Source organism: Ostrea edulis, chromosome 2 (assembly GCF_947568905.1).
Source record: "Ostrea edulis chromosome 2, xbOstEdul1.1, whole genome shotgun sequence".
NCBI classification, from domain to species: Eukaryota; Metazoa; Mollusca; class Bivalvia; order Ostreida; family Ostreidae; genus Ostrea; species Ostrea edulis.
Genome location: NC_079165.1, coordinates 7729355 through 7755947, shown reverse-complemented (window position 1 = coordinate 7755947; position 26593 = coordinate 7729355). Strand labels below are relative to the sequence as shown.

General features: G+C 34.4%; 1 protein-coding gene across 2 annotated transcripts in view; it reads left to right on the top strand.

Moving 5' to 3' along the window:
• Nucleotides 1-15631, top strand: part of LOC125679510 (low-density lipoprotein receptor-related protein 6-like) — a 49315-nt gene extending 33684 nt beyond the window's left edge. The window contains exons 12-21 of one of the 2 annotated variants that reach the window (XM_048918773.2): nt 2412-2651; nt 3249-3435; nt 6638-6759; nt 7391-7541; nt 8238-8356; nt 9572-9700; nt 10145-10324; nt 11290-11382; nt 11629-11785; nt 14616-15631. In XM_048918773.2, coding sequence (XP_048774730.2) covers nt 2412-2651; nt 3249-3435; nt 6638-6759; nt 7391-7541; nt 8238-8356; nt 9572-9700; nt 10145-10324; nt 11290-11382; nt 11629-11785; nt 14616-14874 — 1637 coding nt within the window. In that variant the 3' untranslated portion in view covers nt 14875-15631. The remainder of the gene's footprint in view (nt 1-2411; nt 2652-3248; nt 3436-6637; nt 6760-7390; nt 7542-8237; nt 8357-9571; nt 9701-10144; nt 10325-11289; nt 11383-11628; nt 11786-14615) is intronic. The other variant, XM_048918774.2, reaches the window with a different exon arrangement.
• The last annotated feature ends 10962 nt before the right edge of the window (nt 15632-26593 follow it).

Sequence of the window (26593 nt, the reverse complement as noted above, 5' to 3'; positions counted from 1 at the left end):
ACAGAAAACCGTTACACTAGCGGAGAGAACCGTTACATTAACGAAGAGAACCGTTACTCTGCACGGAGAAAACCGTTACACTAACACAATAAACCGTTACACTAACATAGAAAACAGTTACACTAACGCAGAGAACCGTTAAACTAGCGGGGAGAACTGTAACACTAATTCAGAGAACCGTAACACTAACACAGAAAACCGTTACACTAAAGGAGAGAACCGTTACACTAATGCAGAGAACCGTTACACTAACACAGAAAACCGTTACATTAGCGGAGAGAACAGTTACATTAACGGAGAGAACCGTTACTCTGCACGGAGAAAACCGTTACATTAATGCCGAGAACCGTTACACTAGCGGAGAGAACCATTACACTAACACAGAAAACCGTTACACTAACATAGAAAACAGTTACACTAACACAAAGAACCGTTAAACTAGCGGGGAGAACCGTAACACTAATTCAAAGAACCGTAACACTAACACAGAAAACCGTTACACTAGCGGAGAGAACCGTTACACTAGCTGAGAGAACCGTTACGCTAGCGGAGAGAACCGTTACACTAGCTGAGAGAACCGTTACACTAACATAGAAAACCGTTACACTAACACAGAAAACCGTTACCCTAGCGGAGAGAACCGTTACACTAACACAGAAAACCGTTACACTAACACAGAAAACCGTTACATTAACACAAAAAACCGTTACATTAACACAGAAAACCGTTACACTAGCGGAGAGAACCGTTACACTAACACAGAAAACAGTTACACTAACAGAGAAAACCGTTACACTAGCGGAGAGAACCGTAACACTAACATAGAAAACCGTTACACTAACACAAAGAACAATTACTCTGCACGGAGAAATCCGTTACACTAATGCCGAGAACCGTTACACTAGCGGAGAGAACCGTTACACTAACACAGAAAACCGTTACACTAACACAGAAAACCGTTACCCTAGCGGAGAGAACCGTTACACTAACACAGAAAACCGTTACACTAACACAGAAAACCGTTACATTAACACAAAAAACCGTTACATTAACACAGAAAACCGTTACACTAGCGGAGAGAACCGTTACACTAACACAGAAAACAGTTACACTAACAGAGAAAACCGTTACACTAGCGGAGAGAACCGTAACACTAACATAGAAAACCGTTACACTAACACAAAGAACAGTTACTCTGCACGGAGAAAACCGTTACACTAATGCCGAGAACCGTTACACTAGCGGAGAGAACCGTTACACTAACACAGAAAACCGTTACACTAACACAGAGAACCGTTACTCTGCACGGAGAAATCCGTTACATTAATGCCGAGAACCGTTACACTAACACAGAAAACCGTTACACTAACGCAGAGAACCGTAACATTAACTTAGAGAACCGTTACTCTGTACGGAGAAAACCGTTACACTAATGCCGAGAACCGTTACACTAACACAGAAAATCGTTACACTAACGCAAAGAACCGTTACACTAACACAGAGAACCATACACTAGCGGAGAGAACCGTTACACTGCACGGAGAGAACCGTCGTTGCTTTAATGCAGAGAAACGTTACACTAAGACAGAGAACGGTTACACTACTGCAGAGAACCGTTACACTAGCGGAGAGAACCGTTACATTAATGGAGAGAACCGTTACATTAACGGAGAGAACCGTTACACTAACAAAGAGAACCGTTACATTAACATAGAGAACCGTTACACTAACGGAGACAACCATTACACTAACGGAGAGAGCCGTTACACTAACGGAGAGAACCGTTACACTAACGGAGAGAACCGTTACACTAACACAGACAACCGTTACTCTACGGAGAAAACCGTTACCCTAATGGCGAGAACCGTTACACTAACACAAAAACTCTAGATTGGACGTAAACTAAACTAAAATTTTGTATGTTGTTTCATATGTAAAACTGTATGTATTTCTTCAAACACTTTTGTATGTTTTGTTTTATCATGTATCGAAATATTTGTCTTCCTTTTTTGGTAATGTGAATCATATATCTATATTCATCAAAGACGATTCAAAATTGTCACAACTTAATTAAGGTGAAAAAGGTGAAGAAAATGAACGGTGTTCAAACTCATAAATCCTATAAAGAATTCAAAATTTAAAGTAAGGCGAACACGGACCCTTGGAAACATCAGAGGTGGGATCAGGTGTCCCGGAGGAGTAAGCATCCCCTGTTAACCGTTCATAAGTAGATATGACTTTTGTATCCATAGAGAAGATATTCATTTTGACGTATGGTATTACTTACAAAGTGGATGAAGGGTGCTGAAGGTTTATTGACATTTTACTTGCTTGAAGGTATAATTGTATAATATAAATGGCAGATTGCCAGTTAACATCGTTTACATGCTCCCTTCCTTTATTTTTTACAGAACCGATTGAAAACAATGTCGCCGTGGCTGTTGATTTCAGTCATGGGATGATATATCAAATATCTATAAATAACCAACCAATCAAAGACATCTCTGCAGTGGATATTCCTCAACCTGCTGATCCGCTCTCAGCTGTCTACAACCCACCGGATAAAAATGTCTACTGGGCGGACTATATGAAAGACCAGATTCTTAAGACGAAGCTTGGCAGCAATGAAACAGAAATCGTATACAGCCCAGGTAAGCAGATTGCTGCTGTCATTAGTCATATCTACATAGGGTAACATACTTCAGGTAATTGCTGTAGTATCTATAATATGTAGATAAGATAACTTAGCTGCATTTTATTTCAAGACGGTATGGCAAGACAAGAACAAAAGAGACACAAATCAAAGAACAAATACTATACACATAAACTCATTTGTTATAAACTTTAGACACAGGCGATACCACTAACATTATGAACAATATGTAGGCCTATTTCCAAGATACGATGAGGTAGAAACAGTATGAAACTTTCTTTGTAAGTCTTCCTTCACTAGATACATGCGATTCCTTGATTGGTTGATTAATTGATCGATTGATATGATGAAAGGTAGCTATTTCTACTGTTCTTATCTTACTGAAAATTGAAAATTTACAAATCAGGAAAGATGTCACAGATGCAAAGTATAATTATGCGTCCCTTTATTTGTAATTTAAATACATATTTCAAAACATCATTTACAGTCACCATGGCTGTAACTAGCAATGGTGAAAACTACAACTATGACCACAGATAACCACGTGCGTTTTCAATGTCTGTTCTTTTATGCTGAAGCTATGTTTCTTTTACAGTGAACTACGTTGTGTACAGCATCGCTATCGATCATTCCACGGGGAACATCTATTACACCGCCCATCCATATGTGTGGACCATATTCTACTCAATGATTGGAGTCATTCACTTTAAATCTCACAAACATAAAACGCTCATCAACAATATTGAAAATGCCTACAGTTTAGCCCTCCATCCGGCTAAAGGGTACTTTTATATATTGTTTTCTAGTTTTGAAAAAGAAAATCATTTAAAGATGAATACTATAAGTTCTATAAAGGCATTTTCAACCTAGATTGTCAGCCTTTTTATGGGAAATAATGTTTTATTTTAGAACCGTAAGTTGAATATACCTGATTTGTTTTATTTTACTTTGAAAACAAAAAAAATGCAAAAATATGGCCTGATAAATATTTTTAGACCATGTCAATTGTTATAATTGTAAAAAAAAAATCATTCATTTTCTTCAAAGATATGTCCATTTTTATTTTAACAAAGTTCACCGAAAATGTTAATAAAATGAAATACAGAATTTTACACCAAAATGATAATTAATTTTGTGAGAAAAATATAAAGTTGTGTATATTTATTAATAATATTTGAAATATTACATTATGTAATACAAGAAATAACAAAATTAACATCTAACAGTTCAAAAAGTAGCAGTTTTCAAGGGAAATAACTCTTATGATTTTTCAGAACTCTAAATCTTTTTGCACTTTGACACAAGAATTAGTATCCCTGGACAGGTCATTCTGATCGGTAAAAACTACACCAACTCTGGAAGACTCTTCAATGCACAGTGTGTAAAGGACCCTTACTTAAAAAAAAATTCTGAACTTGCTGACGACACCTCAGTTATTCTCGATGGAAGTGAACAAAGTCTGTTGGAATCTCTAAAGACATTACAAAGATTTTCAGAAATGTCTGGCTTATGCATCAATTATTCTAAAACTCACACCATATGGATTGGCTCTAAAAATACATTAATGGCGTTTTATTACACAACAGTAAACTCAATTGGGGAACTACTAAATTCACCCTGATAAGAATTATTTTTGATGTTAAACTGCACAAAATGCTTAAGCCAAATTATGATCCAAATTTAAAGTTAGTAAATATCAATTCCATTCTAATCAATGGGGTTAAAGACATTTATCCCCCATTGGCAAGATTATTAAAATATTAGTTCTACCTTGTTGAGTCATATTTTATGTCTATCCCTAAATCGTCTTGTGTTATATTGTAGAGAATTAGAAAAATGTTCTTTTCGTTTGTATGTAATGGTTCAACTCATAGAGTAAAAAGATGTCCTTGTTAAGAAATATGAGGATGGAGGTTTAAAGATGATTAATCTAAAAATCATTCATAGCATCAATGAAATTATTTTGGATACACATCGTATTTCTACAATCAGGGGATTGAATAACTTAATACTTTGCATTGAACTAACTAGGTTCATATCTTGTGGAATTGAATATGTCAAGTTACTCTTTAAATCCACAAAAATAACTTTTGGATAAATATATTCAAAAACGTTTTTAAAAGCAAATATTATGTCAAACATATACAATGTACTGATATGTAAACAATCCAAGTGATTTTATGAACTTCTAAACAAAAATTCCCTTGATACAGCAGGCAAAACAAGATGGAGTGAGCACTTAAAAACAGACAATACTGGGTGGAAAATAATCTATAAATTACCTTTGATAATAACTAAAAATAATAAACTTCAATGGTTCCAATATAGAACACTTAATAAACATTTTAGCAACAAACTCATTTTTATCTAAAATCAAAAATGTGAACTCAATGTGGGTTGGGTTTTTTTTTTGTTACAATGGTGAGGAAACAATAGAACATATACTATGGGAATGTAATTGTGTTCAATCATTTCTGGATGATTTTGATGTTTATTTAAAACAGAGAGCAAATTGTCAACTAGTCTTTACAAAAAAGTCTTTTATAATAGGCATCCTTACGAAAAACAATGGTATACAAAATATCCTCATCCTTTGGTTAAAGTATTATATATATACAGCAAGGTGTACAAAGTCTCTCTCTCTCTCTCTCTCTCTCTCTCTCTCTCTCTCTGAAATAACTGAACACTTCTGTAATTCTATATCATATTATGAAATTAAACTCTATGTAATATATACAGAATGTTTGTTGAAAAATAACCAAAAAAAAAAAAATGGAAAAAGGGACCCTTAATATGCAAATCTTTGATAAATACATGTCAAATTTTCCCTTGTGGCATTTTGAATGTAATGGGCAATATATATATACAAGTATAGATACAGATATACAAATGATTATTATAGATCTAGATGCAAAAGTGTTTAATCTTTTAAATTCCCTAAAAATGTAAAATTGAGTGTATAGCAAACATAGACCCTGGTAGCACCGAGGCGAGATTAGGTGCCTAGGATTAAGCACCGCTTGTTGACTGGTCACAGCCGCCGTGGGTCGCATATCGTGATCAGGCAAACGGAGAAATCCGTAGTAAAACTCAGTGAGTTACGAACGGCCTAACAAATGGAATAGAAAACGTCGGACAGCATTCGTCCTAATGACAGGTTGTATATGCAAATTAGATCATTATAACAACCATAGAATCTGCAAAAGGCTGACTTTAAACGAGTCTGTTGAAATCTCTGTAACCTTCTTCCGTTCAAAAAATTATCATACTTAGAACATGCTCTCGCGTATCGTGTCAGTTAAAAGACATGACCACCTTGTGCAGGTAGTAATGGGATACTGTGACATGAATTGTGGATATTGATGGCGGAGAGGATGAAGCCATCCTGTTTGTCATAAAATTGAGTTGTCAGTTTGCCTTTAATATTCAATAAAACATCCAAAGATAGATATGGAAGACTCTTTAGGGTTTTTTATCTCGAGTTCATTGGGATATATCAAGTCGACAAAATATGATAACATCTTATCTTGCCTGTAAAAGATCAAGACTTTTTAAAGAAATTTTGTTTCATAATAATTTACTCTCACTTGTAAAACGCAATTTCATTGATTCATTTAACTTTCTCAACACTCTCTTAAACAAGTATGACGTTCTAGACATCACAATACGTATGTCTCTCTCGTTTATTTGCTACATGATATTGCTCGGTATCATATAACATTCTTCGTTTTTCTAAATTATTAGGAATGAACTAAAACGAAATGTCTAATACAGTTTCACATATTTTGTCTCTTATATCACGACCATTGAAATTGCATAGCATAAAAAAAAGACACAACTTCTAAATTTTTATCAAATTTCCTTATACAATGCTAAATGTTTGTGAACGTTCTTTTATCGTTAAACATCACATATATGACCTTTATTGTATACTAAAGAACATTGGAATGAACATGTATAATGAAATTCTGTCTTATTTTACAGTTACATTTTCTGGATAGACGGGGCGGGTACCGTGGGAAGAGCTAACATGGACGGCACAGATGACGTACTACTTGTGGCATATGGCACGACGGCACTAACTTCGATCACAGTGGACTATGAATGTAAGTAATCACAATTCGTGATCTGCCTCTCATGGTGTTATTGCTCTAAACTTCTAGTGATTATTAGTAAGAAATTCAACCATAAAACATTATTATTAACGAAAACCCACAATTGTTCAGAAGTAATAGAAATAAAATAAATGGATATGCAGACTGTAATTCTCATTTTCCTGATCGATAAGAACATGTGCTCTTGTTTGAGTCTACATTACAAACCGGAAGTACCAGATCCATTCTGTCGGCTACCATTTTTAGCAATATTTAAGATGTTCCTGATTTACACCAATAATGTAAATGTTAACATTATCATAATTCATTTACTAATGCAAATGGTCAAATCCAATGATAGAATGTGTTGAATTCACTATGCATCAATAAAGTAGGCACATATTGGTTACTTATGTAAAGATAGAAAATATGCGATTCAATTATCCGGACGCTTCATTTATCCGGACGATTTTGCTGGGAACCAAAGTGTCCGGATTAACGAGGCTCCACTGTAGTAATATAGAATATGAACAATTAGTTGATACATTTTTCGTGCTTGTTAGGTGAACTGGTAATTTTTGTGATATAGATGGACATCATTGCCCTATGACTGTACTGGTAAGGCCCGATTTCTGTCTTTCAGATGACATGGTGTACTACATAGATTACGATAGAATTATATCCATGACTATCCTGGGATCCAAACAACAGACTTTCCATCTCAACCCCGGGGCTGGACTTTCCAACATGGCCATCAGTGGAGGCTATCTGTACTGCACTGCCACCTATAAACAGTAGGTGCTTACCAAATAGTAAAAAAATAAAATTAGATAGATCTCCTATTTCATTTGTAACAAGACGTTTTCTTAAGTGAGCTTTTCTAATAACCTTTTGTCTGGCGTCCGTCTGTCGGTCCGTAAACTTTTAACATTTTCGACTTTTTCTCCAGAACCACAGGACTAATTTCAACAAGCCTTGCTACATAGCATGCTTGGGTTAAGGGGATCCAGGTTTGTTCAAATGAGGAGTCACGTCCTTCTTTAAGTGGAGATAATGAAGAATTACCTTTTAAAAATCTTCTCAAGAACTACTGGCCCAAACTTGGCACATATCATTCTTTGATGTAGGGAATTCAAGTTTGTCGTTTGTCATGCTCCTCCCCAAAGGGGAGGTAATCAAGAAAAATTAAAATCCTAAAACCACTGGGCAAGAAAAGTTGAAATATGTTGAGCAAATTTGGCATCAGAAATATTAGCTGACTTTTTCATTAAAGTTACTTGAAATATTGGCCTTTAAAAATTTGCCAAATACGATTGATATGAACGGAATTTTTGGTATTTTCATTCTTTGGGCTAATTTTGTCGGATTTACCTAAACGGCGACATTATTTCGATACATCTTCGTATCGTTACAGCTTTCTAAAGCAGTAATATGATGTGATTTTTTCTCAGTTAAGGAGACATCCTGAATGTAAGTAATTCTTTATTTAGAGAAATTCTAAAGATAGATAAAAGAGCAGGCGCAGTAATGACCGGCTGGATGACCCCTGTCCCGGAGCTAGGCAGACTGGAGACCATTAGTGTGTACAGCGATAGTGACAGACCATCAAGTAAGCATGCACCATTATAATCTCTAATCGCGGCAACATGGTTGTTAGGACGCTTGAACCATTAGGTCTTCATATACTCTCTTATCGCGGTAGCATAGTCGTTAGCACTCCTGAACCATTAGGTCTTCATATACTCTCATATTGTGGTAACATGGTCATTTGGACTCTTGAACCATTAGGTCTTCATATACTCTCTAATCGCGGTAACATAGTCGTTAGGACGCTCGAACCATTAGGTCTTCATATACTCTCTTATCGCGGTAACATAGTCGTTAGGACGCTCGAACCATTAGGTCTGGGTTGGATTCTCAATATCTGCGCTGCACCAACTCAGCATTAATACTGAAATTTGCGGATCTTTTGGATACGACCTTAAAACCGAGTTTCCGTGTTGCGGTAGGTGTGTTGGTATGATATAGATTACTCACTGTTACGGTCCTGAGTGCCATGCAACAGTCAAATTCGTGGTACTTCACCTGCGGTAGGTGACGTTTCTACATGAGTGAAAAATTATCGAATAAACTACACACGTCTTTAGACGGTTTAGATGATTCAGTGATGTCTGTACATCCGTCTGTTTGTCTGTTCCTCCATTCGTTAGGGGTTTACTGTTTCTATTTTCATTTATCTGTCACATATTAAAATGAAACTTGCTGTGTAGCACGTTGCAATTTTGATCCATTTCGACCTCTCTTGAAATGTGATTCTATATGGAGGGTACGTGGTTTATCCATCTATCTGCTTACACGTTTTCCTTCTTAATTGTTACAGACTATTTGTATTGAATACATGTATGTGCATATGGCAAGAAATTTTATTTTCCTCAAATTTTGAGAATATTACAGGTTGGACTTAGTAAGGATTAAGGAAATATTACATAGATTGTTCATAGTTTGTCTATGTAACTTCTTTGATAAATTGAAAGCCAGGACTTTCGTATTTTATACTTTTGTATGGATATTGAAAATGTGCGTATGGCAAGGAGTTTACGTTTTCAATTTTTAAAAACTAACAAGTTTACTCCTGGTATTTTTGCTATGTATGCCAATCAATGTTGTAGAAAATAACAATCTTAATGAAACACCCTACATTAGCTTATGTATTACATGTATGTACTCGTGCATATATAGCATATATTTAATTGAAATAAATATACCATAACGATTAGAGAATAAAGTTTTCAAACTTCTGACGTTCTATTTTTTTTTATTGTAGTTCATCCTAGTTGTTCCGTGAATAACGGACTTTGTAGCACGTTCTGTTTCCCACTGCCAGACTCTAAGCGATCCTGTGGATGTCCAGACGGAGGAGTACTTTTGGAGGACCACAGGACGTGCAAAGGAGGTAAAGCTCTTGCTCGTGTAAAGGGAGTCAACATGCTCTGGGATTATTAGTTGACCACGGATTATCTAAGAGGCCATATTAACCATATGAAAACTATATACCAAAATATTTATCAAAGAAATGGTTGTTATTGTTAAAGATACGTCTGAAAATAAATAATGTATGTTTGCACCTACGTTTTTGAGGCTGATATTTGAATTGTACTGATTATCGGTTGAGGCGAAATTTCGCTGTTTTCGTAGACATAAAAGAACGAAAATTGTTCAAACATGAAATAGAGACCACAACAGCATGTTATTATTTTCTCACGACACGAACATTTTTACACCACCAAAAAAGTTCTTTCGCAGCATTATGAATTATTATGTGTTTCCAGTTAACTTTATTTCTTAACTGTGAACAACAATAATTCTGACAGTTAATCACTTAGGACGTGTTTTGTAGTGAAAATATGCCCAATGACAATACTACATGGCAAATTCTCGAACCAGTGCAGTGGGTATGTGGGCTCGTCATGTGACTACGAATGTTATGATGGATATGCAAAGTCCAGACCTGGAAAGCTAAATTGCAACAAAGATCTGAACTGGATTCATGGAGGCTCCGTGGACCTATCTCAACTTTGTGAGTTTGTTTGTTTCTATGGCGTTTTAACTTCTCAGTCGAGAATTTTAAATCATGTAAGGATGTCAGAATTTGTTAGCAAAATATACTAATATTTTCTTCATACGAACAGGTAACTTCAGAAGTATTAATGATTACATTTCATTAACAAAACTGGATCATATGTTCTTTCTAATTCATGTATTGAAAGTTGATTTTATTTGCCTAATTTTCTGCAGTATTTACTGTTATGTAGTCTTGATTCCTATTCAGCTTGTAACAAAATGAAAATTGGCAAGCATACAATTAATTTGACGTATAGTGATAAAAAAAATAAAACTTAACGATACTGCTGCATTTATACCAAACACATTTACATGATGTTTCAGGAACAATAATTTCTGGAGTAGTTTGCATTTATATAAAAACAAAACATTTATCTATTCATTCACTGCTTGTCTGATTTAGACAGAACAAACAGTAACTTTGCATATCTAAATTATGATAAAATCGTTTTATTGAAAACAATGATAATTTGCAAATTTTAAAACCGGGGTTTAGCTGTTTTCAATAATATAAATACTAATGAACTTTCACGTCACGTGTTGTTGTTCTCAGTCATAATGCTAAACACACTTCACGTCACGTGTTGTTGTTCTCAATCATAATGCTAAACACACTTTCGCGTCACGTGTTGTTGTTCTCAGTCATAATGCTAAACACACTTCACGTCACGTGTTGTTGTTCTCATTCATAATGCTAAACACACTTTCACGTCACTGTTGTTGTTTTTGTTGTGGTGTATTTGACAGTCCACTTTATGCATGTTTCTTTCTAATAAAGTTAACAAAGAGATGTTTTGATTGATAAACGTAACAGTGATACATTTAATCGGAGATTAAACTCCGGGTATATTTTGGAATGAGACCTTGAATACGTAATTGGTAAATCATTGAATTTAAACATGTTCTTTCCCACTTGTATAGGTAAAGTAATAGAAACCACCACCGTAACAACAACAAAAACAACAACAACCCCAACCACAACAACAACAAAAACAACAGCAACAGAAACCGGAAGTACGTAAATTAATTCATGTAAATGCATTGATTCCTCGTGTTGATATATCTTCAATATGAAATTGTCTTCAATGATGAGAGTATACAGTTGTTTTTTACGTAACTAAAGTCACGGATATCTTACACCTGTGAAAACATACAAACAAATACAACGACACAGAATACTATTCTAGTGTAATATTATTTTGGTCAGGAAAACCAATTTGCAGTGTCTTTATGTATTGCTTAACATTACTCAAAATATAGGTACAGGTTCATCTGGTCCAGTAGTTCAACCTGCACGACTATCCAAAACAACACCTGATGGCTACGTCAGTTCCGGGACATTTGCAGCTGTTATCGTCGTGATTATCCTGGTCTTTATAGTACTCGTTTTGGGATTCATCTACTTTATGTATAGAAGGTAGTGAAGAAATTTTTATACATGTATACCTATTTTAAATGTAAATGTTTACGACAAAAATTCTTCCACATTGCCCCCTTTCAGTGTATGAATACTCTCATACACACCATAAAATTTTAAAATCAACCAAGAGAGAAGTCACCCGAAGAGTCACGTGACCTTCACGTATACTGATGAAATCAATGTTTGAAACTAAACGTTTTTGGTCACAACGCTAGCATAGTCACAATGCTCTTACAAAAGATCAAAGTTTTAGACACTGATAGTTAAAACATTTCAAACGTATTTGAAGTCGTACTTGACCTGGGACCATTTTTTCCAAAAGAAGTTGAATCTAATCTGCATGAGGAGGCTTGAATTTTGATTTGTCAAAATGTTTTTCTGTAGACTTAAAGAGTTTTCCTGATATCCGTTTAAAACTTTAAACGTGAGACCTCTTTTGTGGTCATAGGGTCACGCTTTGATCAATTTTAAATTCACACTTAAGAAAAATACGTGTTTTTCAATTCAAAAATTTGTATCCTTATAGGGAGCGTAGCGAGATATAAAGATTATGGGGACACAAAAAAATCCAGTCTACACATATATATAATTGAATGTTTAACATAAAAACTCGCATAATCCTAACGATTTTAATCCTCTTTGATTTCGCAGACACAGCTCGCTCATGTAAAATTAAGAAATTCGTACACTACCTCCAACTTAAGTTCCCATATTTCTGTAACAATATTCAATTACCACCTGCATGTAGTGTTTTTATGTCCCAAATGATTTGAAACGCGAGTACATTTTCTGCGCATCATCAATCCTTAAACCAACACAAGCTAATAACAAGCAAGTTGATGTTACAGGGGTATCAACAGTCTCGTTTAAAATCATAATGTCGCAAATTATATGGTCGTTATATTGAAAAGGTGAAGAAAAGAAACAGTTATCATTAATCTCTTAAGTCATTAGTGTTATTTGCATTTGTCGAAATGCACATCTGGTGCATCAATATTGGTACCATATAAGTTTTACATTATGACCCCTGGGTCAAGGCCTCTGCTGGTGGACTGTTAGTCCCCGAGGGTCTCTACAGCCCAGTAGCTAAGTACTTCGTTACTAGCTTGAAAATACGGATGTATATTTAATTGCTGTTATAAAATTAAGAAATTCTTTTCAAAATTAAGGATTATCTCCCTCACGCATAGCTCTTATCCTTAGACGAATTTGACTCCACTTTTTTGGCACACTGTTTCCGCTATAATAGCTCTAAAACTTCATTGTTATTTCGGATTTCAAACATTTCGGTTGAGCATCACTGAAGAGACATTATTTGTCGAAATGCGCATCTGGTGCATCAAATTGGTACCGTATAAGTTTTACTTAAAGTAGATCGAATATTGTCTGACTTGGTTCATGCCATTGCTGGGCCGTTCTTAATTATAACACACTGATTTTGAATACAAGATGTTTGTGGCGGGTCAAGAAGGAGTGATTATCTCTTCTTGACACCTGATCCCATCTTTACTATTTCCACAGGGTCCGTTTTTATCTTAATCTTCGATTTTCTATACTTTATAAGATATGTGAGATTGATCATTGTTCGTTATTTTCACATTTTCATCAAAATTAGCTCTTATTTTAAAGCTACCTTGCATTCTTTAATTTGGTTATATGATATATCAATTAACCTTTTTGATTTGAATGGAAACATTTCTCGTTAGTTCAAGAGAATTTGTAGAGAATGTTGAGTTAGACAGACTACAACTGTATTGATGACGATAACAGACAACAAATATGATCTGAAAACACACAGTCCTAAAGTTCATGTGAACTACTCTAAGTAAAGATAAAGATTTGTCTTCGTTTCATCCTCCCTTCTGCTTGCCCGAGTTCGCCTTTGTCATTGTTAGGGTTACTCAATTTTACCTGTGGGACTGAGTTTGAGTGTAATTAGAATGGTATAAAATATTTCACAAAGGTCAGAAAAAGATGAGCTTCAACCCGTATGGTGTATTGTGATACAATACGGGTAAATTTCCTACGCTCCTAAGAAATCATTTAGATGCGCATTCACTGTAGAGGGTAAAAGAAATGTAATCTTAGATAAGAAAATATCAGGAAGTTGTGCTAAAAGATTTGATGGTTGCGTAAATTACGATCAAATATTTTCTATATGGAAAAGTGAAATAATAGGGATAATATAAATCTCACAATTTTTATAAAGAATTCAAAATTTTTAAAAGAGTGGGACATCCACCGACCATTAAACAAACCAAAGGTGAGATCAATTGCATACGACGAGTAAACATCCCCTGTTGACCGGTCACACCCAACGTAAGCCCTACATCTTGATCAGTTAAATCTGTATAGTCAAAATCAGTAAGTAAAGAATGGCGTAAATTTTTTCGAAATGTTGACTTTAAATGGGACTATTGAAACGATTGCAATATCAACATAATTGTCAGTAGCATGGTTCGATTTAAAACTAATCATATGCGGAACAAGCTCTTGCGTATTGAATCAGTTGAGAGACATATACACTATATGCAAGTGACAACGGAATATTGTTAAAGAAATTTAAATGGGAAGTTGACAATGGAGAAGCCGGAGACAACCCCGCTTGTCATAAAGTTGAGTTGTTAGTTTGCCATTAATATGTATGTTAGACAAAATATACAAATATGAACCAGATGTGGAAGACTCTGGTGGATTTTATGTTTTACATTTTAATATGATTTATTTCCTGGAGTTCTGTTGTAAACTTCAATGAATTACCGCTTTTTCGTTTGAAACTAATACTATGAAACTTTTATTTAACCTAGATGTTTTAAATATCATTTAGGAAATCTTCCAACATGTTTAGTCACGCCAAATTCGTCAATTCACCAAACGTTCCAGAAATTGCCGTCAACAATGACACCATGGTTGACGACCGGTACACGGCAATAGGAGATATCCATCAGCCGACGCCTGCTTCCGGTCAAGTCGGAATGGAAAATCCTCTGTATAAAATCAGAAATGAAAATCCCACCAAAGAAAACATGGACAATACTTTGTCAGAACAAGGCTTCAAAACCATGGATTTGTCGCATAAATTTTAGAACTGGAACACATGTATATAATACATTTACCACTGAAGCATATTGTGATCCCAAATGTATCATGAATATTGATATGCTATAGTACGTATTGCATGAATGTGAAAATATTTCTTGAAGAATTAGTTTTCTATTGCTCAGTGTGGGTGAAACACACTACAAGGTAATATCCTGTATTAATGCCACAAACTTCGTTCAAAACATATCTCTGTGTTACAATAGCGGATGAGCTTGTTGTGGTGAGATCTATTCAACATTTGAGTGTAGATCTCATCAACTTTTCAATTCGTATCTACGACCGGTGTTATTTCTCCCTAGTTTTCTGCAACTGTCTTTCAATGGTTTGATGAGCGGATGCTTATGGATGTTGTTTGATGGTGTTTTACAACGTATACTTGTATGTCTGAGAGCATATAATGCATTCCTAATGTAGAGATAGTGTGTGGTAACCGTTACAAAAACTCCAATAACTTTATATACTCCAGATTCGTATATGTAGTTTACACGATCAATATATATATATATGATTTTAGATATATATGTAATCTAATGAAGGTGCGATCACGATACTGTGATGTCAATGACATAGAAAATTGTATATCATTACATGTTTGTATTGTGTATCTACTGTGTTATATCATTACATGTTTGTATTGTGTATCTACTGTATGTCAACAAAGCATAATATTATTAGTACTGTATATTGAATTGATGATTTAATCATTCTGAAGAATTTTATTAAAACTTGATAAAATACTAATTTTGTACGCATTCTGCATTACCCAGATTTATGGACATAGACTCGTAGTAAACAAGTTGTACCTCGATCTGTTAGGTACTCCTGTTGTCCATTCGCGAATAGATTTACTCTTCTAGAGCTAATACGGTTTTGAGAGTAGAAGGGAGGGGGGAGAAAAAGGAGATAGAAGAGAGAGGTAGAAATAATGGAAAGGGTTGGAGGGATCCCCCTGACCCTGTGAATACTGGTCTGAGATGGAGCCCCATTCCCTCACCCTGTCCCTGTGAATACTATTCTGAGTTGGAGTCCCCTGTCCCTCACCCTGTCCCTGTGAATACTGGTCTGAAATGGAGCCCCTGTCCCTCAACCTGTCCCTGTGAATACTGGTCTGAGATGGAGTCCCCTGTCCCTCACCCTGGCCACTGTGAATACTGGTTTGAGATGGAGCCCCTGTCCCTCAACCTGTCCATGTGAATACTGGTCTGAGATGGAGTCCCCTGTCCCTCACCCTGGCCACTGTGAATACTGGTCTGAGATGGAACCCCCTGTCTAACACTAGGATTATCGATTTGTTTTCTATTTTATATAATGACATAAACCAGATTATAGGTATCTGGCATAAGAAAGAGAAAATGATTATCTCAATGTTTTACTTAAAGTTGGGGATAGGGTATCTAAATTAACCTCAAGAGAAGAAGCAAGATCAACTGAACATCACTGAAGAGACATTATTTGTCGAAATGCGCATCTGGTGCATCAAAGTTGGTACCATATAAGTTTTACATCAGTATATCTTGGAAATATACTAACAGTGCGACATTTAACTCTGGACACGACAAAAGTCCGGAGTTTCGCCAACCCTTTTATTAAGGATACAAATAAACCCTTTACAAAAAAAGATGGGATTTTATGTCCACAAGACATGCACCAACATTTACACTTGTAACTATTGTAGTTTTTAAGATATTTCACCTGAAATCAAAAAATCCCATGGGATTTTGGAGGGATTTTTAATCCCACTTGGGGGATTTTCACTCCCACCAAAAATCCCATGGGAGAAAAAATATAATTTCTCCCATAGGATTTTAACTCCCATATTTAAATTCAAAATGGGATACAATATCCCATGGGAGGAAATGTCCCATAATGAACATGAAATGGCAGTGAATATCCTATTTGAGCATGAATGGGAATAAATATCCCAAATAAAACACAGGATGGGGACTTTTATCCCATGAATATAGTAATAAAGCAGAAAATTGTATCTTAAAGAGTGTTGTTTGTCATGATTCTTAAGAATGTACTTGCAAGCTAAGGAATGACATTAACTTTATATCTAGTAATTACACTCCTAAATTATGTAGACCTATACATGTGTTAATGGATAAATGTCTAAACAACATGATAAATTAAATTATATTAGAGCTCTGCATTACTAAACTCTTTCCCATGCAATTTTAATTGTATACATATAACCCTATCACAAAAATATTAGAATAAAATTGAACGGTATTAAATTATGCAGTTAGAACACTAACTTATTTACATGCAGCTGTTCACATTCACTATTTACAACCCTTTACAGGTCGTCAGGTGTGAATATTCACAGGAACCGGTATTTTTGTCTGTAATAATAATAGTAGGCCCTATGGTACCATCCCCAATGAAAAAAATCAAAACTTCGCTTCAAAATAATTCGAAAATTCTGCTTTCATCGTCCCCACCCCAATTGTCATTCTGATTCAGTAATCCCAGTGCTTTTATTAGGGGTGTGTGGTATATACCATACTTATCATTATGTACAGGCTAAATTACCGGTTCCTCTGATATGTTGTGGAATTTTGGAATAGCCTAGCTTACAGTTACAATTTGTTTACAATATATTAAATAAGTGCTTACGGTGAAATCTGCTACTGCTAGATGATGCTAAGTTGTTTCGTGAACCGAATCAGACATCTCCAACAAGATTCTCGAAGATTTAACAACACAAGAATCATTTCACAAAATGCATGCTTCGGTCCATCATTCTCCCTCTGACAATCACATTCTTTCTGAAGTCAAAGTACTTTCTCCTATACCTTAAGCGTCAAAAAGACTTTGACAGGTAAATACGAATAAACGGTTAACAGACATCTCGACCCTAAGAAAGTTCAGTCCTGGATGTTCTAGTCCAAAAAGAAGTATGACCCAATCTTATGCATTAATTTATTAAATTTCCGGTTGAACAACACCCAAATCCTCTAGAGACATTGTTTACAGTTATATGACATTACCTAAATGTGTGACACAATATTAATCCACCCCTGCTCAAAGGGGCATAAGCACCGAGCATAGACCTAAATGTTGCAGCCCTTCACTGGCAATGGTGACGTCTCCATACAAGTGAAAAATTCTCAAGCAGGACGTTTACGTTTTTGTTTTGTTTTTTAAATTTTGTTTTCATTTTTTTAAATGTATAACTGAATCTGTGTTCACAGCCAAAATTTTAACCTTCTGGATGCAGGAATAAAAGCAATATTTTAGCCTTCATTCTGTGTCATGTAAACAAAGACTGGAGTCTTTTTATGTTTACATTTAAGGTGGCTCACTACACCGGGAAATAATTTCTCAAATCAGTACAAATTGATTTAATATTTTAAAAAAGATCTGATGATATACAATAAGTGTGTATGCCAAAAACAGCAAAAAAACGCAAATTTGGATAAAAACATGATTTTCAAAAATATTATTTCAACACATGAACAAAAGACTGGTGGATTTGAGCTCAAGACCTGTAGTTCACCAGCCCAATGCTCTCTCTCTCTCTCTCTCTCTCTCTCTCTCTCTCTCTCTCTCTCTTGCCCAATGCTTTATTTTAACCACTTAGCTATGGTGTTATAGACGAATAAATCGATCAATACAAATACTTTCCCAAAACATTTAAATTGCCATCTTGTAACATAGTGTCAGAAAGCTTTAGTGTAGTGAGTACCTTAACAAACCAGTGAAATGTTTAAATTTGTGATTGAATTTTCAAAGCATCTTTACTTTTGCACATGCAATTTTACAAAGATTATTCAATAAAGGGTAAAAAAAAAAAAACAACACTTAAAATACTTGTTTTTGATCCACTGTAGATTTTAGGAAAATATTAGATTCCTGGGTCAGAGAAATGATAATGAAGTATTGTAAAAAAAAAAAAAAAAAAAAAAAAAAAAAAAAATTCAAGACTCTCCAATATGTTTGCAACTAGGAGAAATGGTCACAAGCTATTTTACACCCGCATCCCTCTTGGATCGAACCACTATAACTTTTAGGATAACAATAAATCCTCTCCCAACAATGTGCACATCTGCAAATGGCAATGAAGCATTGTACAAAGTTTCAAGTTTATCAGATAATCCATACAGGAGGAGAAGCATTTTAATGCACAATTTAAGACTTTGTGACAGACAGACTTACAGATATGGACAGAAAGTACAAAAACCATATAATTATATGAAATGATTTTGCATGTAAAAAGTACATGAAGTGCACAATTATGATTTAAATGTAATTATCATTTTTATTAGGAATTTAGATGTCTCCTCTTTTTGCAAACAATTACACATCTATATATGAAGATGACATATATAGTGAGCATATAAAACACTCCTACCAAAAATGTAAAGAAATATGTGCAATGCGAGTTTGAATAATATGTATGTCTTAAAAAGTGATTGACCAGATATCAGGAAGCAAGCAAGCTCACTCCATGTTACTGTGCTACAACTAACTGAAATTCACTACATTATCCAAAATCCACCCAAAAAGAACCAAAACCTACCAACATTAAATACCAATATATATCCATGTGAGGTCAAGGTTTCAGGAGTGAAACAATGTGTTTTTTAAACTTTAAATCATTATGTTTTACTTTTGTAGGATATTCATAATGTTGAAATTGATTTAAAGCAATCAATTTTCAATTGGAGATACAAGGTACATGTATGCACATAAATGTACCACCCTGAATCTCATATCATACCTTATTATAGCTGGCAAAATTATGAAATGAAATTTAATGTCACCACAGAATTTATAATTTCCGTTTCTTTCTCTCAATTCACATGGAGATCTCCTTTTTTAGAGTCTTATTTTCTTTTACTTGAATGTTCTAAATTGAAATCTAAGGAATAATAATCTTGGAAGAAAAATCTACATGAAAATATTTTCTACTTTGAGAAGCAAAATGACAAACATAACTGTTTTAAATGTAAGTCAGAAATAGAAAAATAATTCAATTTAATGCACTTACATATGTAATTGAAAGAAAATTCCTTTGAGTACATGATTTTAGAATGAAAATAAGATTGATTAATATTCAAAAAAGTATTTCAATTTCTTCAAAACTTCGATCTTCAGATGATTTTCCATCCATTGACACCCCAAATGTATGATCACACACATTTAGCAGGAACATATGTTCCTCAAATCTCCTTCACATAACACTTGACTACTTTTGAAATGCAATTTAAGTCTTTTTAGAAATTAACAAAGATGAGTGTACAGATTCATACCCTAGCTGTTGATGATTGCTAAAACTGATCACTACTCAAAACTCTGAAACAAATCTTTCTGGATTTTTTTCACGGTATTTCACACACACACGCACACATACACGTACATGCATACACACATCAAAAATATCAACAAGACACTGACCTTACATGTCACCTAAGTTATTTAGTTAAAAGTATTACTAACCTCAATATGAATGAAATCTATAAAATACATTAACTTTTCTTGCTCTAGGCATGCATTTATATGCTAAATTCTAATATTCAGTAGAAGTATAATATAAGGTGTAATTCATTCCCCCAAAAGCGTCTATACTGATGAAACATTTTACAATTATAAACTTGATATGCACTTTTAACACTATTTGGATCTGACCTTGAATCAGAACCCTGGAGTTGCAAGCGTCACAATTTTTGTACATCTCTTTCTGTTTTTCTTGACAATGCATCCATCATTTATAATATTCTAGTGTCAACAAAATTAAAGAAGGATTCTTTTAAATCATAAAGACATGTGATTACTATGACCATTTTGGTTCCATCTATTTTAAAGCTAGTATCAAAACCTTTAGATTCTAACATGTATATATAAACTGTGTTTTTAATTATCAAATACCAAAAAAAAAAAACAAAAAAAAAACAAACAACCAACCAACTTTTAGCTATATATTGATCTTAATCATAGTGTTTTATTTTGATAATTTAATTTACAGATACATGTATAAGTTGTCATAATGTCATTTAATTCTATTTTATTGTTGCATTCCTCTTCTTGCCCTTGTAAAGCACAATCTGATTAAAATAAGATCTTTGATCCGCTCCGTTATTGTTATAAATAAGATCTTTGATCCGCTCCATAACAATAACGGAGCGGATCAAAGATCTTATTGAAACGACATAACAATAACGGAGCGGATCAAAGATCTTATTTTAATCAGATTGTGTAAAGCACCTTAGAGTAATAAACTGTTTTATATAAGGCTGCATGTATATAAATTTTATTATTATTATCACTGATCGAGGTCATGAAATTTACAATTACCTGTTCCTTCTTTACCTAAAAGCATCAATAGCATTAAGGAAGATGTTATCTAAATTTAAATGTTTTACACATAAACACTATATATCAAGTTTGGTTCCTCCTGGAGTCAGAATTTCTACCCTAGGAATCATGATATTTACAAGCTTGATGTTTTGTTTATATACTGTCACAACAGAAGCTGACCACTAGCAATAGGTCACATGAGAGAATCAATTGACCTAAAAATCTATTAATTAACATGATTGAAATGTTTTAATCTTTATATCCATGATAAGATATTCTTTATATATTTTATATTGAATTCAATTTGGTACTTTGACCTCTTTATCAAAATAATTGGAATTATGTCTATATACACACATGTGAGAGTTGGCCTCCATGTGTCCAATGAAGAAATTATGAATAATGGAATGACAAATTAATGATTGTCTAATGCTTACAGGGATGGATCCAGGAATTTTTGAGAGAGGGGAATTTTACCATTAATTTTGGTTATCAAGGGAGGGGGGTCCACCCTCAAAATGTGTCATTTTTACTTTATTTTAGCAAAATTTCCTGAACCAGCACCCCCTCTGGATCCACCACTGGGTTATCATTTACTCCTTCATTCTTGATTACAAACCTAAGGACACTAAATTGTAATTTCACATTTTTTTTTAATTTGACAATATTTCATTATCACACGACAGCAAAATTATGAAGGCATATACATGTACGTACAATAATAGCAAATTGATTGTTCTGACATATCATTTGATATACATATATATTCATAAGAAAATTTGAACTATCATGCATATTATAGATTATCAGTCATCAAGTTTTTTGTTGTGTTTTTTTTTTTCAATGTAATTTCACATTTTGAATCTTGCTTATTAATTGATATGTTGATATGGAATCAAATGACATGCATGCACGCAGAAGCTATGTGAAAAATGTCAGATCTTGTGTAGCAATTTGTAAACCCAATGATTACAAAGCCTATTAGTATTCTATATCAGTAAAAGAAAATCCTATTTTAATTCATATTTTGCAATAGATATGATAAAAGGAATAAGCATTTAATAATAATTATCAAAATCTGTAGTTTAAAATTGAAAAACAATCTCATAAAAAATATAACATATATTTTACACATGCATTTTTGTAAACTTTACAAAAGGAACAGATTTCCCCCCTGAATTTATATAAAAATCAGTATTATGTCCTTTGACATTTTGTTATTATGCTTTAATAAACTTCTAATATTGACTTTGTCCTTGCATGGTCATTTTGTCCATTTTTTTTTATATCTGTACCCAGGTTTTGTCTTGTGACTTTTACCCCAACTAATCCCTTTGTGTATAATACACATGGGATGTTCTTTACAGCTCAGCAAGCCCCTGGCTTTGTTTCTCATTGTTCCTTATCTACAATTACTGGGTGAATGACTTTGTGAGGTTGTAATTTGCCATCTAATACTTTTATAAGCATTTCATATCATGATCAACATATCATGCTATTTCAGTCAATATTATAAATAATTCATTTGATACATAATATGTAATATTGTAGGCTTATATGGTGATATTTGGAAAATAATGGCAAAGCAATTCTCAGCATGAACATTGAAAATTATGTTGCAATATACATCACCCAATACAAAGGCAAAGGATACATTTTAATTTTTACGTTTAAATTCATATGAAATATTGTGAAATTCATAATCATATGAATGCATAGCTGCAGAACTGTAGCTCTCTGAGAAAATATTAATTGGTACAGATCTGTCCCAATATTTTCTCAGAGAGCTACAATTTTGCAGTTAGTGAATGTGGTTAACTTATACTACCATTAAGATATGTAATCTCTTTCTAATATTTGTTTAATTTGTACCTTTTTCATATTGAACAACAAAGTATAATTTAATGCACATTAATCCTCGGATCATAATAATTTTTTTAAATTATTTTTTTTTAGGCTTAATTTTTTTTTATTTATTTGTACAAATAGAAATTAAGTGCATCATAATATATACTTTTAAAGGTAAGATATACAATTGATATATAATCACTCATACCAACCATTCATACTCCACTCAAACATTTCAAAACTATGGATTATAAATTTTGATTAGTGCAAAATTTGTTAATTTCTATAAGGTCATCTCAAATCTTTTAAAATCATTTTAGTGACTTTTTGGGGGAAAACACCTGAAACACTTTTAAAGCCAATTTAAATGGTCCAGGTCAAGCACATTTTGCTTTTAGGCCAAATCTTTGTAAGATCATTTGTGCACTTTGACAATTATTTCTAAATATTCGGGCTAGTATAATGAAGAAGTATGGATGTTTCAATTTTCATTAACATTTAATACCAAAACCACATCTCCTTTGCGTGACCAAAAATGCCGCCCCCCCCCCCTCCCTCCACACACACACACACACACACACACACAGTGAGGTCTAGATCCGCCACTGTTTAATCTGTGATTTTGGGGCGAAGTTGGATAAATTTCATTTTATGAACAGGTCCAGTGGTACGATGGATTTTTCATTTTCAAGACAAATTAATAGAATTATAAATTGTTAGCCAGTAAAAAGTAATGATTTAAATCAGATACTTGGAACAGTGTTGATGTTAACAGGGACCTATATACTAGTTAGTATATAGGTCCCTGATGTTAACTTATGAAATTCTTATATTGTATACAAGATATTATCCAACTAACAGATAGACTTTTGCAATTATATCTTATGCATTATGAACTATAGCTAAACAATATCACTATGAAAATCTTATGTCCATTTCCATGTAGTTGGGAATCAATTAAGCTTTCCTGGTTCCGATTTTGATTTAATTTTTATTTTGTGAACATAAATCAATATTTGTCTAATCACAGGAACCGGTAATTTTGTCTGTAATGATAATAATGAGTCTATACGATACCCCCCCCCCCCACCCCCGTGTTTTCATTAGGAGGTGGTATTGAATACACCCGTAAATATCATTACAGACAAAATGGTAATATATTTACAAGTGCACTTTACGTATTGTTCTCCACGGGCAAGGGCACAGGCACCGGAGGTATGGATACATGTATTTAGAGATTGGCCTTCTACTGGTATATAATAAAATGAATTTTATTATACCGGTAGAAGGCCAATCTCTATACCGGTAGAAGGCCAATCTCTTGATTTCTTGCATTACTTTATTGGGAGAACTTAATTTTGTTCTAAAACCCATAAAATTTTAGTCATTTTATTAATTTCACAAATGACTAAATAGGAGACATATTTCAAGCCCTGTAAAATCCCGGAGCTTCCAGGGGCTTCGCCCCCCTGAACTCCACCAGCGCTTTGCTCTGGATCCACTGTGGGCCTCAAGGCGGCCCCCAGACCCCCTGCCTCATAAAGTGGCGCCTCCTCCCTGTAACCGCATTTTCTGGACCCGCCCCTGATGTTACGAAGTTCATACAGCCCGAATCATCGAAGCTTAATTAGACTGGGTATTTTGAATTGAAGAATTTAAGATTTCCAAAACGCAGTTTGACAAATAAAAACGGGTGTGTAATGCTCTAGTATGAAATTATATTGGAAAAGAATAATCTACACGCGTGCACATGCGCATGCCTTTCTGCTGTCTGACTGGCTCTATCCTTCAGACTCTCGCGTTATAATCTAGGGGATAATTGAATTATCTCTCAAGATCCATGCAAATGGCCACATTCGAGTAATAGACAATTGTGTAGTATTACATGAATTTACATTTGTTGATTTTAAAGCAAGATAACCATGAATTATGTATTGTATTCAGAGGCGGGTGCAATATTTCAGTTTGGGGCCCGGAGAAATTGCTGGGTGGGTGGGTCTGAAGACCGCCTTTAGACCTCAGTAAGTCCAGGACAAAGTCCTGGGTGGTTCCAGGGGACAAAGCCTATGAAAGCTCCCGCTTTTTTCTCTCTTCTTTTTATTGCAAAAACTAGCACCAGTACTCTCTAAAGTATTTTGATTGCATATCTTTATTCTTAAAAGCTGTATATTTGGCATGCGCATATTTAATATACATTAATGAAAAAAAAGTCTAAAACTATATCGCATTAAAAGTGTACAAATTAAGTTTACTTAGTTCATTCCCAACATTGGGTGCATGATCTTTAGTTCCTTAGAATGTATTAAGTACTAGAGACACACGTTACGTGGATATGAAAACAGACTCAAGATTTGATTGATAGAATATTGTTTAAGTTTCCTCTCGAGAATTTTTCACTCATATGAAGACGTCACCATTGCCGGTGAAGGGCTGAAAACATAGGCCTCTGCTCGGTGCTTACGGCCTTTGAGCAGGGAGGGAATTTATCGTGCCACAGAAGTTGAGACAGTGGGCCTCGGTTTTTGCGTTCTCATCCGAAGGACTGTCCCATTGGGTCGTCTCTTACGACAGGCAAGGAGTACTGAGGACCTATTCTACCCGGTGTTGTAAAGCATAAGATTTTTCCCCGCATAGACTTTCCCCCCGGAAAAACGGGCCCGGGATAGACATTCCCCCCGGAAAGATGGGCCTGGAATAGAATTTCCCCTTACGAAGAATTAACCCGGGTCCAACCCAACCCCCCTTGGAAAAACCGTCCCAGTATAGAAATTCCCCCTAAATGACAGTACACCCCCATTCTTACATTTTAGCTATGTATCTGTTTCCATTTCTAATACTAGAATTCTCTTGCTTATTTAGACCCAGTAATTCTTCTGATTATTTTTGTGTGTGTGTATCGTGAACAATCATCATCTTATGATTTTTTATAAAAAGGGGAAATTGCTCAAATCGTGTAATGGTATATCAAAATTCATTCAGACATCTTAAGTCTTTATCGTTATTTACTAGTATCTAACATTTGAATTAGTAAAGTTGGGAAGAACTTAAATGATTTTTTTAATTTAAATAAACGAGAAAATTTAATTACTTTTATTTATACAGTTCATCTATTTTACTTTTCAAATATTTTAATTATACATCTTATAGTCAATTTTTTTACGAAAAATCCTACTTATATTGACCATCGTTAAAGTCTTTTGGTAAGCATATTGTATTTACAATATGCATTTCAAAGTTTTCAGCGTGTAAATCCAACTTCATCATGTCAACAACAAAAAATATTCGTTTGTTTTATGAATATCGTAATATTAATGAGCGCATATCTATTTCCTTAAACTATTATAACAAATGAAATCCGGAAACAGGGGGTGGGGGGGGGGGGGTGGGGGGGTTCTATATATACCAGGGCGATTTTTCCGCCAAAGGGGAGACTCTATACTGACTTTGTACATAGGGGGAAATTATATGCTGGGGCGCAATTCCGGGCCCGTTTTTCCGGGGGGGGGGGGGTCTATGATACAACACTGGATCCCCACGGGACAAAACATATTT